The sequence below is a fragment of the Rhineura floridana genome, chromosome 2 (genome assembly GCF_030035675.1).
Source record: "Rhineura floridana isolate rRhiFlo1 chromosome 2, rRhiFlo1.hap2, whole genome shotgun sequence".
Taxonomy (NCBI): Eukaryota; Metazoa; Chordata; class Lepidosauria; order Squamata; family Rhineuridae; genus Rhineura; species Rhineura floridana.
Window position 1 is genome coordinate 121,784,141 of NC_084481.1, and position 17,578 is coordinate 121,801,718.

At 43.0% G+C, this 17,578-nt stretch overlaps 1 protein-coding gene across 1 annotated transcript in view; it reads left to right on the forward strand.

The window, feature by feature from the left end:
* The first annotated feature begins 3,865 nt into the window (after nt 1-3,865).
* WEE1 (WEE1 G2 checkpoint kinase) overlaps nt 3,866-17,578 on the forward strand; it is a 28,616-nt gene continuing 14,903 nt past the window's right edge. Inside the window, exons 1-5 of the mRNA XM_061610388.1 lie at nt 3,866-4,722; nt 14,952-15,160; nt 16,128-16,194; nt 16,309-16,481; nt 16,958-17,079. Of these exons, the coding sequence (XP_061466372.1) occupies nt 4,153-4,722; nt 14,952-15,160; nt 16,128-16,194; nt 16,309-16,481; nt 16,958-17,079 (1,141 nt within the window). The 5' untranslated portion in view covers nt 3,866-4,152. The remainder of the gene's footprint in view (nt 4,723-14,951; nt 15,161-16,127; nt 16,195-16,308; nt 16,482-16,957; nt 17,080-17,578) is intronic.

The following is a 17,578-nucleotide window of genomic DNA, read 5'->3' on the forward strand; positions in this document are numbered from 1 at the left end:
AGGGGAGGATGCTGCTGTTGGAACCAACAGAAACAGATCTCCATGTATCCTTTCCCACTCATCTCCTCCAGTGTCTTCAGCAGGTAATTACACTGTTGTTGCTCACTTTCTGGAGCTGCCTATCACAGACGACATTTTCAAAGTGGTTGCTGCTTTTGTACTTGCCTATATGTCTCCTGGGTGTAAAGGGCCAGCTAAAGATCACCCCCCCAGTGAGTGGCTCAGGGGTTATGTGCCCTGCCACCTGTGCAGCTGGGCAAGCTGCATAGTCCCAAGGAGCCCAGTTGCCCCCCCAGCTGGCAGTTGCGGAAAAGGAAGAGGCTGGCTTGTGCAGCTGTGGCAAGCTGAGCAGGCCCTAGCCAGCTGGGGAGGACTAGCCTCAGAGGGAGGCAATGGTAAACCCCCTCTGAATACTGCTTACCATGAAAACCCTATTCATAGGGTAGCCTAAGTCAGGATTGACTGGAAGGCAGTCCATATGCTCCCCACTCCTTAACTGGTTCCCCGTGGGGAAAGCATCTAAGATTTCAGATTCACAACTACTTAAGTGTTCCCTATGAGCCACTAAATAGTTACAAACAAATCTAAAAGAACAGAACACTGAGGATATACTAGAGCACTATAATTTAATTTAAATCGGATCTACCCACCAAACCAAATGCAGTCCAGAAGCCATATATTGTGGATTGCTGGGTATTTAACTGACCCAGGTTTTTGCAGTCCCATTCAGGCAACAAAAAAGGGAGACTGATTGAGCCACCAGTGGACCACCACACATGGCTATTGGACTCTGAAATGCACTTGAGGGATATAACTGCGAGTTACCATATATTTGTTCCTGATGGTGACTTTGTGGCTGCATACATGCCAGAAAATCAGCTGGTGCAGCTTTCCCCATTTCTTGTATGTTGCTTCAGTGGGTTGTTTTCAAAACTTGCTTTGGAATTTTTTATTCCTGGTACAATCATCAGTTGCAGTAGTGCTAGGAAACAGGGCTACATGCACCACACCCCATGACATTGGCAGCAGTACCAGTCTTAACCCTACTGCATCAGAAGTCCTCTGTCTCCCACTCTTTAACCCATCCTGCCAGTGACTGATGTAAGCCACAAGGAGGCATGGCTGAACTCTCAGGAAGATTCCTCTAGCAATACAGTTAGGCTCAGATACTTCAAAATGCAATATGGGACTAGGACACAGTGGAACATCTTTGCTACTCCCAGGCACTCCATCCTCCCCATTTGGATTTGGGTCTGAAAGACCAAGGACAGTGTAAAGGCATGGAGAGCAAGTTGTACACAAGCAAAATTTGTGGCAGTGTACAACATTGTTAATGATCCTGGGGCATGTCTTTGAAGGCATCAAACTTAGCTTCAACTTTCCCAGCTTTGTAGAGCTTGAAGCAACATGAGATTAACTCTGATCTTAACCTAACAGGTTTTAAAATAATTTAATTAATTGTTGTTATGGTTATTATATCACTTTTTGGCCCAAAGGCTCCCAAAGCAGTAAACATATTAATACAAAAGAAAGACACAATAAATGTACACAACAATATAAAATAGCACAAACACCCACCAATCACATTCATGGCCTGCATTCACGCTGTCACCACAAACCCCAGCATTCCATCTCTCACTAGCAAGGCAGGTTAACTCATATTCTCCTTCCCAGCAGCACCAGTCTCTCACCTATTCTAATACTGGTGAACAAGTTACTACTTTTTATAGACAAAGCTCATAAAATCTGAACAAGCCATAACAATTATGTACAGGTAAGAATTGCTGCTGTAACAATAGTGCAATACCTGCTGATGGAGACGTTAGAAGAGACCAAGAAAAGAGTTTGCAAGGCAAAAATCTACACAGGCTTACTTGGAGCAAGTCTGTGAACCCAGCAGGACTTAAGTCTGAGTAAGCATGTGTTACTTCATTTCCATATACATTGATTTGGAACTGGACTAGCTAGGAGATAATAAGGTGGCAAACTTTCCATATGGTTTGTAGAGAGTGAGCCTACAAACTGAACTAATTTGAACTGTTTTTTATCACACTTTTTTATTCCTACAAGGTGGCTTGCACAAGTAACATTTGTAAAATATATATTAAAAATTACATTTAAATCTAATGTTTCCTACAAGGGGGTTAAGGTAAATAGTTGTTTCCTACTTTTATCTTCACAACAACCTGGTGAGGTCGTTTAGGCTGAGACATAGTGACTGGCCTCTCAAGTCACTAAGTGAGCATGTTCATCAGCGGAATTTGAACCATGGCCTCCTCAGTCCTAATCTGATTTTAAACATCAACACAGCAAGTTTTTTTTTTAATAAAGATATAACTAGCAGAAAAAGGGAGAAAAATCTACTTTGTAACTGTCAATTGGGGCCTACTCCCAGTGTCTAGGACAGAAGCCCAAGATACGGAGACATAATGATTCAATGGTAGGAATTACTCTGGAAGGGGCAAGGATTCCGGTAGCTGTTTGTTAAAAAAAAAAAAAGGAACTGGGATTGCAGCAAGGAGGGCAAGGTGCTTCTTTTAGTCATGTTTAGATTTAAACGCATTTGGGTGTGTCTTTGGAGTTAGATCTATAGTGTCGTCATCGAAAGAAAATATTGCACGTGGTGGCTCTTTAACGTGTCCTAATACATTGCTTGACATTGGCATGCTTGACGAAATTCAGGCTCCACTGTCGGTTTCCTTTTGAGCTCCTTTTTCTTATACTTTCTTCCTTCTAAGATACCACCACCATCCTACACTTGCCAAAGAGAGACAGTTCTGCTCTTCCCTTGGCTAGGGTTGGAAGTTTTGTCTGGCTGCAGGCGGTTCCTGTTCAGGCAGGCCAAACACTTCTCTGGTGTTTCTGCTGCTTCTCGTCGCCTGGAGGAGTTTCCTTTTAACAGGAACGAAGCCTTTTAAAACCAAGCGTGCACTTTTGCCTTGGCGGAAAACCGTTTTACCTGAGTACCTCCGAATTCTAGCGTAACCGCAGATAATTCGCGAGTTTGGGGTTTTGTAAGGATATTTAAGTTGGCGCCAACAGTTGTGTAAATTGTTGAAGCAAAGTAACAGCGGGCTTTATGGCGATCGAGGCTATGACGCCAGAGAAAGCTAGGCAACTGATACACGCGGTGCCCCAGCTTCTCTCGGTCAACGGGCAGATAATTTAAAAGAGAAGCAGCTAAAGTAGCAGCAGCTTGAACCCCAGGTTACTTTGTTGTTGTTACGTGCCTCTAAGTCGACTGACTTATAGCGACCCTATGAATCTGCGACCTCCAAGAGCATCTGTCAAGGTTACTTAGACCCGGACAAAACAATTTACCCAGACTCGCGTCCTAAGCACATTAGAGAGGTTAGCTCCATTCATTGCAGCCCTAAACGGCTTAGGTACAAGTTCCGTGCCGGCCAGGGTGATTCATGGCTTGCAGCTTCGGGTTCACCGATTACACAGTTTCTCAGGCTGCAAAGTTGCCTCCTGGCGGCAGGTAATAGGAGCCCTTGCAAGTGGCAAGTGGCTGACACAGAATTACTAGAATTGTAAACCAGTTTCGGCCAACTGTAGAAGCTGGGAATTCCAGTTGAGTCAGAAAAGTCATGTTTTGCAAGAGCAGTTACTGCCCCTGCTATGCCCTGTTTTCGTCCCCTTACAGCTCCCCACATTACGGGGAATCCCCTGCCCCTCCTCTTCCACTTTTGAATTGCATCAACTACAATTCCACCACTCGCCCTTCTTCGCGCGAAACTAACCACCCACCCAAGTCTCTCCGTATGCGAAGAAATAAGACTACGGCAGCCCCTCCCATTTCCAGCCCCGAATTCGCGCCAAATTGTCGTCTGACGTAAACACGCACGACCCCGCCACTTGTCTCCCATGTTTTCAAACGGAGGGGGCGTGTGTGATTGGCTGGTGTGACCTGCCACGTGACTAACGGTCGCGGGAAAGCCGCGGAGTCTGAACGGGCGAGTGTGCTGTGTGGCGGTGAGAGCTGGAGTTTTGTCAAGAAGCGCCGCTACCAGACACAGACGCGTAGGTAGACCTGTGTGAACTCGCGCCAGCCTGTGTTTAACCGCAGGGGGGCAGAATCGCGCCTGTCAGCGTCCCGTCTGAACGAGAGAAGGCTTGGGACAGGTCGGCCTTTTACGGGTCTCGGCCATGAGTTTCCTGAGCCTGCAGCAGCAGCCAGTAACGGGGCAGCGGCGTCTGACGGCTCGGCAGGCGGCGGCCCCGATCCGGCAGAAACTGCTTTTTTCGGGCGGTGGAAGCGACTGTGAGGAAGAGGAGGAAGAAGACGACTGCTATGAGGAGGAGGAAGGTGGCAGTGGTAACAGCACCGGAGAAGACTCAGCCTTCCAGGAGGCCGACTCCCCCCTTTCAGTGAGCCGTACCCCAGCTCGGCGGGAGACTCTGCCGCCGCGGACTCCCGAAGAGGTAGCGATGGAGTTAGCGCCGCCCGTACTCCCGGGCGACGAGGGGGACTCGTGGGAGGAGGAAGGCTTCGGTTCTTCATCCCCCGTGAAATCTCCTGGAGCCTATTTCATGGCTGGCTCGCCGCCGCTGAAGGGCCCTCGGCGCTATTGCGGGCAGTCGTCGCCTCCACGCCCCAATGCGCTCCGGTATCGGGCCCACCAGAATCCGGGTTCAGCGCTTCCCGAGTACCCCGGTACCCCGCCGCACAAGACTTTCCGCAAGCTGCGCCTCTTCGATACTCCGCACACACCTAAGGTGAGAAATGGGGGAAGGATGGTGAACCGAGGACAATGGCAGAAGGGAGGGATCTGGTGGTTCAGCAACGGGAGAGGGACTGCTCAGCAGGATGGTTGGCTGGGAAAGACGTGATCATCCCACCAGTGTCTAGAGATTCTGCTGGGGACTTTCCACTAAGGCCCCGCTGTTTGGCTGTGTTTAGTCTAAGCACGTGGGCAATTTTAAAGTCTTGGGGAGACTCCCATGGCAAACCACCCCGCGTAGTCCGGAGTAGAAAACGGAGACGTGGAGGCCGCCTGGATAGTATGTTATGGAGGCGGTGGTAGTCGCTTTTTGGTTGATCAGAGTGAAAATGTGCTGTCTGTTTCAGGAAAAACAACGTTATTCAGTGAGGACAATGCAACTAGCGGCGCTCTAAGGAATAGGTGCCACGCCCCTTCTGCCTTTGTCAGTTTTAATGAACAGGCAATTTTAGAAAGAAAATGGATCCGTATGATCCGTCGAGGCAGCCTTTAAAAGGAAGAACTGCGGTCGGACCGTGATTTTCTGCAAGGCCTTCTGTCCTGCAAAACACTTTGAAAGTTGTAATAAGAGAACGTTGGCAAACGCAAACCACGTTTGGCAAAGGAAATACAGTGTTTTGGAAGTAGGGTGACCTTGTGATGAAGTTTCAGGGCATGTCGATTTCCCTGGCAGTGTTGCACATGTTGGGGTCCACCTCATGCATTCGATGAAACAGGTTACCGTCAACAAACACACTCAGCGTGTTTGTGTCTTAAAGATGATCAGCGGTTCTTTGTTCCATTTACTGTGTTGCTTACATGCAGAGTGAACTTTTAATAGCAACCAGCATTGTAAAATGCAAAATCGTTCCACTAAACAATGGCTGCTGCTTAATGCAATTGATTGGACCTTTTAAACAGAAATCCCATCATGGTACACTAAATATATCGATGCCAAGAACATGAATCATTTTTTCCAGTGCCAATCCCATATATCTTGATTATTACATAACAAGTTAGCTTGTCTGTTACAAAAATGTTGGCAACGTTGATAAGTCCTGCCCACAGATTGTCCGTTAAGATTATGTAACTGAACTACAAATTGTGCCTAAAATAGTTTATGCCCACGTTGCAAAGTTTGCTTGATCCAGCAAAGGAAAACTATTCTAGACCCTTCTGACCCCTAAGACTGCTCTTACAGTTTGCTTAGTGAATTTGAATTGTTTACATTCAGGAGAGCAGTTAAAGGAACACTCCCCTTTACATAATGAAATCAAACTGCTGTTGTATCTGTTGAGAGAGTAGTAGGAAAGAAGTTAACCTACAATAAAACTTTCAGTAGTCTTTTAAAGCAAAATCGCTGGGTTAAAATTTATCTGTTTTCATGGATGTTTGTAAAAACGACTCTTGAGAAGTACAGTTATAGAATAATTGAATGAATTGGAAGACTCTGTTTCAGAAACATTGCTTGCTTGTTTTGATATATATGTATATTTTATGTAAAAATGTTCAATATTGCCTAATATCTGTTTCTGTGGTATAGCGGATGGAATATAGGGCTGGACCTGTGAGATATCTGTTCAAATCTTGGCTCAAGCATGAAGGCAAGCCACTCAACTGAATTACTGTGAGGATAACATGAGACAGATGTCTTACTTGCTTCCAGTTTAGATTATTACTTCTGGGAGGAAGGGCGGGATATAAATTTAATAAATAAATAAATTGGATTTATTAGTCGCTTATTCCTGAAAGATCTCCAAGTGACATAAAAACAAAAATATCATACTGTAAAACAAAACAATAAAAACAACACCCCCTTGCAGCCACAGGAAGCTTTAACTCTACTAATAACATCATCTCAGTCTATCAAATGCTTGGGAAAAAAGAAAGTTTGTACCTGGCACCGAAAATATGTCAGTGAAAGTGCCAGACAGACCTCACTGCAGTGCGTATTCCACAAATGAGGAGCCACTACTGAAAAGGACCAGAAAAAGCCTTATTGCAATGTCCTCTACAAGGGGCTTCCTTTGAAGTCTGGAAATCTCAGTTGATCCAGAATGTGGTAGCAAGGATGCTACTGGGTGCTCCCCAGTGCCTGTGTTAAAACAGTTGCACTAGTTTTCATTTCATTTTTGGTCACAATTCAAAGTGTTGGTAATGATATTTAAAGCCCTACATGGTACAGGCCTAGGAATATGAGGGTCTGTTTCCTTTTATGCTATTATGTCCACTCCCTAAAATCATGGGGAGGTTATTCTTTGTATTCTGACAACTGGTTGAGAAGGGAAAGAGGGGTGGGTTTCTCTGGCCACATTTATAATGTGGAACTCCTTTATCTTGGTAGGTGGATTTGGCCATCTCTTGGCTTCCTTTTTACCATCTAGCTAAAACTTTTATTCTAGCAGGCATTCAGCCGGCAGGGTTGAGAATTTTCTGCCTCCCTTTCCAGGTTTTAACATTGTTTTTCATGTGTTGCACCTATCCCTGTTATTACTGCTGTTTTTGTTGTTTTGACTATTTTTGTTAAGATTTTGTTTTTTTTAAACTTTATAAAACTGCTGTGAGTATTGCAAATTCACTAGAGGGGTAGGATATCAGTATTTTAAATAAATAAAATTTCAAAAGCCCAGCTGAATTTCTTTCCAAAAATACTTTGGTTTTGTAGCCATAAGGGAATCAGGATACAAGTAAGTGGGTAATTACCTTCGCAGTGCATAAGGCAGAGCCAGGGAGTAACTTTCCTGGTACTGCTGTTGGTGCAAGGTTGAGGCTGCACAGGTATACTTTTGAGAGTTTATCCATTGTTCCCCACTGATGTACCCATGGCGCCCTGATTTCCCTGCAGTCCAGCCCCATCTAGGTAAGCAGCAGCAGTGCTTGGTCAGGAAGGCAGCTCAGCCCAACCATGCATGCTACTGAGTAACTGAAGGACCAATTCATCCAGTATGAACCTCTTGAGATTGTAAGTGGGAAAACCACAACATGCATGCAACCCTCCACCTTCATTATGACCCTCCCAAGCGCAAAAGATGGAAGGAGAATGTAGTAGGGAGAAGGTGGGTGCATACATGCTTCTACATGTTTATATGTATACATGTGTATGAGAGAAGATGAATAGAGGGGAGAAAAGAGAGAAGGGGCATCACAGCCACTTTTTGGTTTGACCTCATCACTGCTGATAAGTGGCTCCTGACCACTTTCATGGGATATACAGAGATCTTGCTGCATGTTCCCCTGCTCCCAGAAGTGTGGCAAGTGATTAATTGTGAGACAGCCTTTCTAGTCATTGCCTCTGACTTTGGGAATGCTCTCCATTAAGAAGTTTGCTGGTCTTCCAGCAGTGGGAGGGGAACCTCTTTTTTGGAGGGGAGGGTCTCTGGTTCTATGGCAATTTAATTGTTGATTATTTGTTGTTAATATCTTGCTGCTGCTGCAGTTTATTTATTGTTTAAGTCACTATTTTGCTTTGCTGTGTTAAGTGTCATTTTAAACTTACTGGGGTTTATCCATAGTTTTTGTTCCACTCATGTAGAGACTTATTTTGTGAATGGAACTTCTTTCTGTACACAGAATGAAGACTTTGCATCTGACCCATTAATGTTATGTTTTCTAGTTTGTTTTTGATTTTGTTAGGTATTTTATATAAAAAGGCATGGTACAAATACTTCTAAGAATAGTCTGCTTTTGTTTTACAAAAGTCATGTTTTTTAGGGGTATCGAAGTGCTGCATAGCATAAGGCGTAAAAATTCTTTTTTATTGTTGATTATGTGCTATCATTATTATCATCATTTATTAACCATCCTTCACCCAAAGGTCCCAGCGTGGGTTACAACAGTTGTAAAATATGACATTCAAAACAATTTAAAAACAACCTAAAAAGTATGTCTAAGGTGTCAAAGGCCATGGTAAAGAGGTGTGTCTTCAGCATTTGCCTAAAGCTATTTAGTGAAGCCAGATGCACCTCCGTGGGGAGGCAGTTCCACAACTTAGGGGCTGCCACAGAAAATGCCCTCTCCTGGACCATTTCCGCTGAGCTTCCGAGGGTGGCAGAACTACCAAAAGGACCCCCTCTGTTGATCTCAACACCTGAGAGGGTTTGTAGGCAAGGAGGCAGTCTTTCAAATATTTGGGACCTACGTCATTTAGGGCTTTAAACACTAGCATAAGCACCTTGAATTGGGCCCAGAAATAAAATGGCAACCAATGCAGCTGTTTTAAAATAGGGGTTATATGAGATCTAAAGGAAACCCCAGCCAGTAATCAGGCTGCTGCATTTTGGACCAGTTAAAGTTTCTCAGTCATCTTCAGGGGCAGTCCCACATAGAGCACATTGCAGTAATCCAATCTGGAAGTTATCAGAGCATGAGTATCATGGCCAAGTCATTTCTGTCCAAAAGGGGCCAACACTGGCAAACCAACAGGAGCTGGAAAAAGGCACTCCTGGCCACTGAGCCCTGAGCTTCCAGTGACAATGTTGGATCCAGTAGTATTCCCAAGCTGCGAGCTTCCAGGGAAGTGCAACTCCATCCAGAACAGGCTGTCTCTCCACCTCGTAGACATGAGAAATCTGGACACATAACACCTCTGTCTTTTAAGGATTTAGCCTCAATTTATTAGCCCACATCTAGCCCATCACCACCTCCAAATGCCAGTCCAGGACCTCAGTTGCCTCTCACAATTCAGATGGAATGGATTGACGGAGTTGGGTGACATTTGCATATTGATGACATCTCACTCCAAATCTCCTGATGACACCTCCCAATGGCTTCATATAGTTGTTAGACAGAATAGGGGACAAGATGCAATCCTGTGAAACACCACAGGACAGCTCCCATGGTGATGAACAGTAGCCTCCCATAACTACTTTTTAGAAGTGGCCCTGGAGGTATGAGCGGAACCACTGAAGCATAGTGTCCCCAAGCCACACCTCCCTGAGATGCTCCAGAAGGATACCATGGGCAACAGTATCAAAAGCTGCTGAAAGATCTAGGAGAACGAACAGGGTCATGGCATTGAGAAAGTGGATAGAGAAAAGTTTATCTCCCTCTCTCATAATACTAGAACTCATGGACATTCAAAGAAACTGAATGTTGGAAGATTCAGGACAGACAAAAGGAAGTACTTCTTTACTCAGCGCATAGTTAAACTATGGAATTTGCTCCCACAAGATGCAGTAATGGCCACCAGCTTGGATGGCTTTAAAAGAAGATTAGACAAATTCATGGAGGACAGGGCTATCAATGGCTACTAGCTGTGATGGCTGTGCTTTGCCACCCTAGTCAGAGGCAGCATGCTTCTGAAAATCAGTTGCCGGAAGCCTCAGGAGGGGAGAGTGTTCTTGCACTCGGGTCCTGCTTGCAGGCTTCCCCCAGGCACCTGGTTGGCCACTGTGAGAACAGGATGCTGGACTAGATGGGCCACTGGCCTGATCCAGCAGGTTCTTCTTATGTTCTTATACTCCCACTATCTCTCTCCAGACCGTAATGGATCCAAGTAGAAGTTTATATGCTGCTAACCTTTTTGAAACATCACCTAGTTTTTATATGAAATTCTAAAAAGCCTTCTATGTGGCACAGAATTTTAAATTGTGAATGATTGGAATTACTGGATTGGATCCACAGTTAAATGGTGTTTAACAGGGCTGGCAGAAACTGATTTCCCTGCCCTGTGCCCCTTGACAGCTTGCAAATGTTGACTCTGCCCAGTTTTGGGGGATTCCCCCTCAGCCCTGCACAACATTGTCCACTTGGTTCAGCAGGATCCCTTTGCCTTCTGTGGAGCATTTTCGAGAACCTGTGGAAGCTGCTGCAAGGAAGAGGAAGCAGGGAAGTCGGCTTTGACAGGCTCATTATAATTGCATTACAGTATATACAATAAAGATCTGTAACTTTCTGAATGCAAAGCGTGTACTCTTCCTGATTTGTGATTCCCTTTATTGTAAAGGGAGAAAAGAACTGCATATGCAATACAAGGATCCCACAATACAGTTTTCCAGTAGTTCCCATATGCCAGATTATTATTATTATCATCATCATCATCCCTTCCCCCCAGTAGGAGGCCAGGGTGGCAAACAAAAATGCTACAAACACTCTAAAACATTTAAATCATTCAGAATTTAAAAGACTGTGCCATAGTAGGGAAATGGACCTTCCTGATGGACTCCACCTTCCATCAGTTGAAGTTGTCATTCAAGTACTTCTAGAGGCTGCAGGGTTCTGCGCCCAAGCTATATGTGTTGTTGCCCCCTTCCCTATCTACAACATAGGGAGCTGTAACTTGGATGAAGCATGGAATTGTATGTGGAAGATTCCATGAACTTCGGGGCTAGGAAAGACCTCTTCCTCAAGGTTTTGGAAAGTTGCTTCTGGTCATAGTACTATAGTAGTCAGTGGGCTGAGTCACTGTAAGGGTTCATGTGTATTGGTTCAGAGAAATCAGTGCAGCCTGATCTTCACTGCATTCACAAGCCTACTGGACATAATAGTAAGTATAAAAGTGCTGTAGAGGAAGGACACTTAGCTGAGTTCTAGAGCACATGCATCACACTCCCAGGTTAAATCCCCAAGTACCGATCTAGCATTTTATTGTCTACTTGAATCGGCAATGGCTGGTCACGGTTTGGAGCAGAGGTCATTTCCAGCATCAGCTACCTAATCTATTTAACTAGGAGGATTAGGTAGGTGATGCTGGAAACCTCTGCTCCAAATACTGGATAGCCATTACTGATAGAAGTGGATAATTAGGAATGGGAAACCTCTGTCCCTCCAAACAATTGGCCATACTGAGTGGGGCTAACGAGTTGGAGTCCAACAACATCTGGAGGGTCACAGGTTCTTCATCCCTGGGCCACCTGAACCAATGATCAGACATGGTGTAAGGCAACTTCATAGGTTTATGCTGGCCTAATTTAACTGTGTGATTGTGAGAATTAAAAAGAGAATGTGTAAGAAGCGATTTTAACATGTACGAAAAAATCTTAGCACATGTTATTGGGGTAATCATGAGATCGTTTGTGATCTTTAAGTATTCAAAGCATGGACACTAGGCCTTATGTACACAATCAGGGAACTGGATAAATTTAAAATAGGACCTTCCCTGCCCTGCATTCACCCACCCCTACCCACAAACACCCAGATTGGTATAATATCTATGTGGTGTGCATGTATTATAGATGTTAATTGCATGGGAGCTGGCATGAAACAGGTTTGAGCTATTTCCCAAAAGTGGTTTTTGGGGTTTTTAGTATCCCTGCCTACACCCCTAAAATCAGCTGGGGGAAGGTTTCCCCAACTCTCTGAAGCAGATTTGGAGGTGAGTGGGAGGGAGGAAAGGGAGACGAAGTTCCGTTGTGCAAGTGGACGTTGTGTTACGAATGCACAATGACTTCATGAGACATAACCCTCTTCTTTCAGTGAACTGATCTTTACTGATTGGATCTAATTGGATGGTAGAAAGGATGATGCTTTCTGGTTAACACATTTATGTTCATCTGGTGTGGTTCCAAGATCATATGAGCCTTGCAGTGGATTATTAAATAATTTTCATCCTCATTTTATTTATTTTAGATACATTTTCTATGAGCACTATGAATATTATACTTAAAATGCCACTGTAAAGCTAGCACTAATTGTTTTCTTCCTAGTTATTTTTTTAAAAGATAATGTTATATTTGCTGCTTGCTATCAGTGAATTTCTTGTCCCCAACCAGGCAAGAATAATTAAGTTTTCACAATTTCAGCAAGTAATTTAGTGAACTGCTGGTTTCTGTTATTGTTTCTTTATAAATAGTAAAATGTTGCTTTATCTAAGGAAACACCCAGTTTGCACCTCAAACTACAATATTGTTATCTGTCTCTACCTTCTGGATGCCTTGATTTCTAAAGGTTTCTGGAGATGGAAAGGTTTTTTACAATACTTCCTTTTTTAAAAAAACAAACAAACCAGCAAATACATTTTAACATTATGTATAGTGCCTTTCTAAATTGCTCCTGACCGGAGCATGCTTGGGGCATGATTTTGATTTTAATGTTAGATTATCGCTATTGTAGGCCTAAATGGAATCACTTTTACCAGACCTGGCTTCTATCAGAGTTTTCAAAGTATATTGAGTGTGTCCAATTTGGGTTGGCAGCTTTGCAGTGGTCAAGTATAACACAGAAAGTTTGATAGCTGAAGGCATGATGGCAATTTATTTGTATGCATGAGGGGGCTTTGGATGTCTGCTTTCCTTCAGTTTAGAATATGGCATGAGAGTCAAAATGGATTGAAAAAAGTAAAGTTCAAGATCTTTCATTATTGTTAGTGTCAGCTGGGTGTCTTCTGTTGTCTGTGGTTGAGCAAAAACTATAATAGCTTCCATTATGCATGGCAAACTATCTGTTGGCTTTGGCTACAAACCGGTAAGAAAAGGCATAGCAGGTTTTTTGTTACCTTTACTCAGGGAAGAAGGATAAGGACATCTGTATGGACAGGACTCAGGTAGGTTTTTTCTAGAGTCCCAGGTACTTGTCAGTTTTACTAGTTTATTGATTAAAGCTTGCAGTCTTAGTAATTCTTAATTCTTAGGCATAATTTTAGCAGATTTGATTATTGTGGGTTGATATTTATTTCTGCCTGGCTGCAAGATGAAAGAAGGCATGGACAGTCTTGCAGACAGCCATTATCTAAAGTCTAACCATTCCTTCTGTCAGTAGCTGGCCAAATCCACCAATGACATAAGTGTACAGCTTACAATGTTTTATTGTTGGGGTTAACATTCTTGTACATCTGGTCTGCTGATTTGGAAAATGTAACCAAGTACATAATGAGAAGAGCAGGACAGAGGCTGAGCAAGGGAACAGCAGCTTTATTCAAAGTTCTATACTTAGGAGGAGATCAGTTGTTGCCCTTCATCCAGGTGTCTCAATGGACATGAGGAAAGACTTTCTAAACTAATAGGATTAGCTGTTTGACCCATTGTCTTGCATCCTTTGGCCTGCCTATAATACCAGTTTTAAAAGAGACACAGAGAGAATCTTGTTAGGTTCAACCGAAGTTTGCTAGAGCTATTTTTCTTTTGACAAAGAAATTATCTTTATTCAGAAATATTATTCATTTAAACCTTTTCACACCTATTATTGACTTGGGTCCCAAGGTGCCAATTGAAGTGAATTGTCAGAAGGTGATTTTTCCTCCTTTGGCATCTCCCCGAACATCTCAGAAAGCCTCTCCTGAGTGTGAGGGTGAGTTGTGGCGTGGGAGGTTGAGAGGAAAGGGGGGGTCACTAAAATTTGGGCAGAGGCAGCTTCCATTCATGTCTATATCATTGGCTAGGATAATGTTTTTAACTATTTTTAGAATGTTTTTAATGATATTGAAATCTTTGCTACCCCAGGCTCCTTTGGGAGGAAGGACAGGATATAAATTGAATAACAGAGCAATTCAACTCAGGGGAAGCCGACATAAGTTGAGCTGGAGCAAGAGAAGCTAGCGTAAAGTTCTGCCACATCCATTTGCCATTCAGGAGCCTCTGGGTTGCCTGAACACTGGCTCATCTGGGAGCTGTGTGCAGGGACCAGAAAGTAGAAGCCTCCTCTCCCAAATACCCCTCCCAGGGAATAAGCCCTCTCTATTGACTTCTATTGCAGTTATTTTCTTAGACCAACCGTTTCTCTGGTGTGACTTCTGCCTGGATTGGGACCTGCAGGAGCACTCCAAACATGAGACAGATGTGTCCTAAGTCCTCTTACCTCAGCCTTTCCCCTGACACACCTCTTTTTCGGGCCTTGGGCCAGTTCCACTGCACTGGTCTTACCTGAGCTGGCTGAGCCCCAGCTAAACCAGGCTGAAGGACTTATGCTGGCATAGCCTGGTTGAGCCAGGACCCAGACAGCTCACCTGGAGATCCTCTGCATCCAACTCTTCTCAGCCCAACATAAATGCTAGTTGGATCGCACTCTAAGTAATTATAACCATTATGATTATAACAATAAAGTGTTTAGTATTAAACTTAAGAAGTTTGCAGGTGGGTATTGAACAATATTGTTTCAAAATAGTTTGTTTTGCACATTGCTCTGATAACCAGTCAGTTATTGCCTTATACTGATTTTAAATATGGAATAACAAACAGGAAACCAATTTAGGCCAGGGTGATATATCATGGGGAAGCAAAAATGGTGTATTGGGAGAGATCATTTAAATGTTAAATGGTCATTAACTTGTTAATTAAATATGAGACAGAATTGTTGATTTATCTCATTTTTCAGAGTCTACTATGTAGAGCTCAAGGAATGGGATCTAGTTCAGCTAAACTCCGAGGTGGCTCTCTTTTTATGAATGTTGGAAAACTAGTAAAACAGGAATCTGATATGGGACAAGCACCTCACGTGAACATTAATCCCTTCACTCCAGACTCTCTCTTCCTTCAATCTTCAGTTGGGCAGTGTCGCAGGAGAAAGAGAACACATTGGAATGAGTAAGTATCTTGAGGATAAACCACTTGAGAAATATTCTTTTAATAGCAATCCTGTAAATGAAGGAATTATACTTAATCTTCAAGGTAAATCATTAAGATAGAATTGGGGAGACTCTGAGAACACAAGTGGTTATAATTGAACAGTAAAACTTGTAACATTGCCTAAAATGGTGAGAACAGTAGTTTGAAGAGAAGATACACTTGAGATCAAACTAGAGATTATGTTAAGCATGTCACTACTCTAAAAAAATAATGGCTTAACATTCAGCTTCATCTCTTATGATAACTACTGATGTCACATTCTGTTTCTTTACTTCCGCTCCATGTAGTTGGCTGCTGTTAGAATAGGGCACAGGGAAATGGTGGAACATCATTGTGTCACACCATGGCTAAATTCTGATAGCTGCATCTTTAGCATAAGGTCTAGTTTGGCCTTCAGCTTAAAGTGCTCATGTGGGTGAATTTCCTGTGGTCAAGAGAGAGGAGTTGTGCTGAGCGCCAACACACTAGTTTCTCTGCACAGATTTCTCCCTACTCCCTTTTACATGCATGTTCCTCCCCTTTTTTCCTAGGAGTCCCACTCCTCTCCTCCTCTGTTTGTCTTCCTTGCAGTTGACATAAGCTCACATCTTAGTGTGCTGAGATACAGTACATTATTAATTGACATAATATATTCAAACAATTGTTCCATCACTCTCCCTCAAGGCAGCATGGCTTCCTTCAGGACATTTTGTGTGTACACCAACACGTTGACTTACTGTTGGCCATCCACTTTCCAGAATATCTCTTTGGATGGGTAAAGAAAGATGTCTGGAAGAGGTGTGATAGATTTATCTCTGGCATTGGACAGATCGTAAAGTTGTTTAAATGGCTTGGAAAGTGGAATCCTGCATCTTAATCTACCTTATCGAGGAAAGTGAAGAGTTCATAGCATTATTGTTCTTCTGTGTGTGTGTTAATTTTTCAGCTCCTGTGGTGAGGACATGGAAGCAAGTGATGGAGAACTTGAGGATGAAACTGTCAGACCTGCCAAGGTAAAACAAAAACATATGTTCCTAAGTAAGCATATTTCTTAAGTTCCATTGAAATCCATTGGATTTATCTTTTAAGAAGCCCTTTTCCTGAAACCATTGTTGGAATCATTTTAGCGGATCAGCATAACAGAAAGTAATATGAAATCACGATATGCAACAGAATTTCATGAATTGGAGAAGATCGGATCTGGAGAATTTGGTTCTGTATTCAAATGTGTGAAAAGGCTTGATGGTTGCATCTATGCAATAAAACGATCTAAGAAACCTTTGGCTGGCTCAATTGATGAGTGAGTATTAGTAAAAGTTGAAATATCAACTATGCTATGTTTTTGTGTTTTGCTCCTCTGTAAATACTCCTTTTTAAAATAATCCCCTTAAAGTATGTAAAGATTTGTCCATGTATTGTCATTGCAATGAGAACACTGAAATGTTACAAAAACAGGCATTCATCTTTGCATACCAGTTTCTGCACTGAGAAAAGTTAATGTATCCAGAACAACCCTAGTTGTAGCTGGGTCTGGACTTTTGCTGTCATAATCCTACTTGTATGGTAGAAGCCCTGCCCATAATACAATTGCATTATTCCAAATCATGTGTGTCCTTGTGTAAAGAAGCTTCACAGGAAAACAAACACTATACCGCTATGCTCTGGTTTATATCGGTTCCAACTCAAAACATTACTTACTGCTTTGATAATACAACCAGCATGCTATGCTTACCTCCTTAAAATAGCTTCAAGTTTTATTTTGTTTCAACACTGCAGGCAAAATGCTCTTAGAGAAGTGTACGCTCATGCAGTTTTGGGACAGCATTCACATGTAGTCAGATACTTCTCTGCCTGGGCAGAAGATGATCATATGCTTATACAGAATGAGTATTGTAATGGTAAGTAAAAGTCCTATTGAATCTGCCTTGCAATGAATTCTAATTATTAAGGGAAAGTTATTGTAGTAAGAAGCTAAACTGTTGTCTTGGAAAGGTGAGGTGTGCAGTGAGACTGCAATCCTTTACTTGTTACATAAATGTAAGTCCTTTTTATTTCAATGGGATTTAAGCATGCTTAATGGGGCACAGGATTGCAGCTGTAGGCTTAGATGTGGAGATGTCTTTTCAATCATGCAAGACATTTCCACTTGTACAAGGCAGCCTTGCCAAATTTCTTGATTTCCCCAACCTGCTGCAGCCCCCTACCCCATCACAAGCTGTTCTGGGTGGTCCTTCAATTTTAAGGAGTGGCTTTTGGGAGATGCATAAATAAGGGCAAGTGTGGATTGCAGCCAGGCAAACTTCCTTTGTGCAGCAGTGTTCTGTTCACCCTGATTTCTGTATCTAACTCATAGTGTTTTTTTATAAATGTCAGATGTGTGTGTTCACAATTAGAACA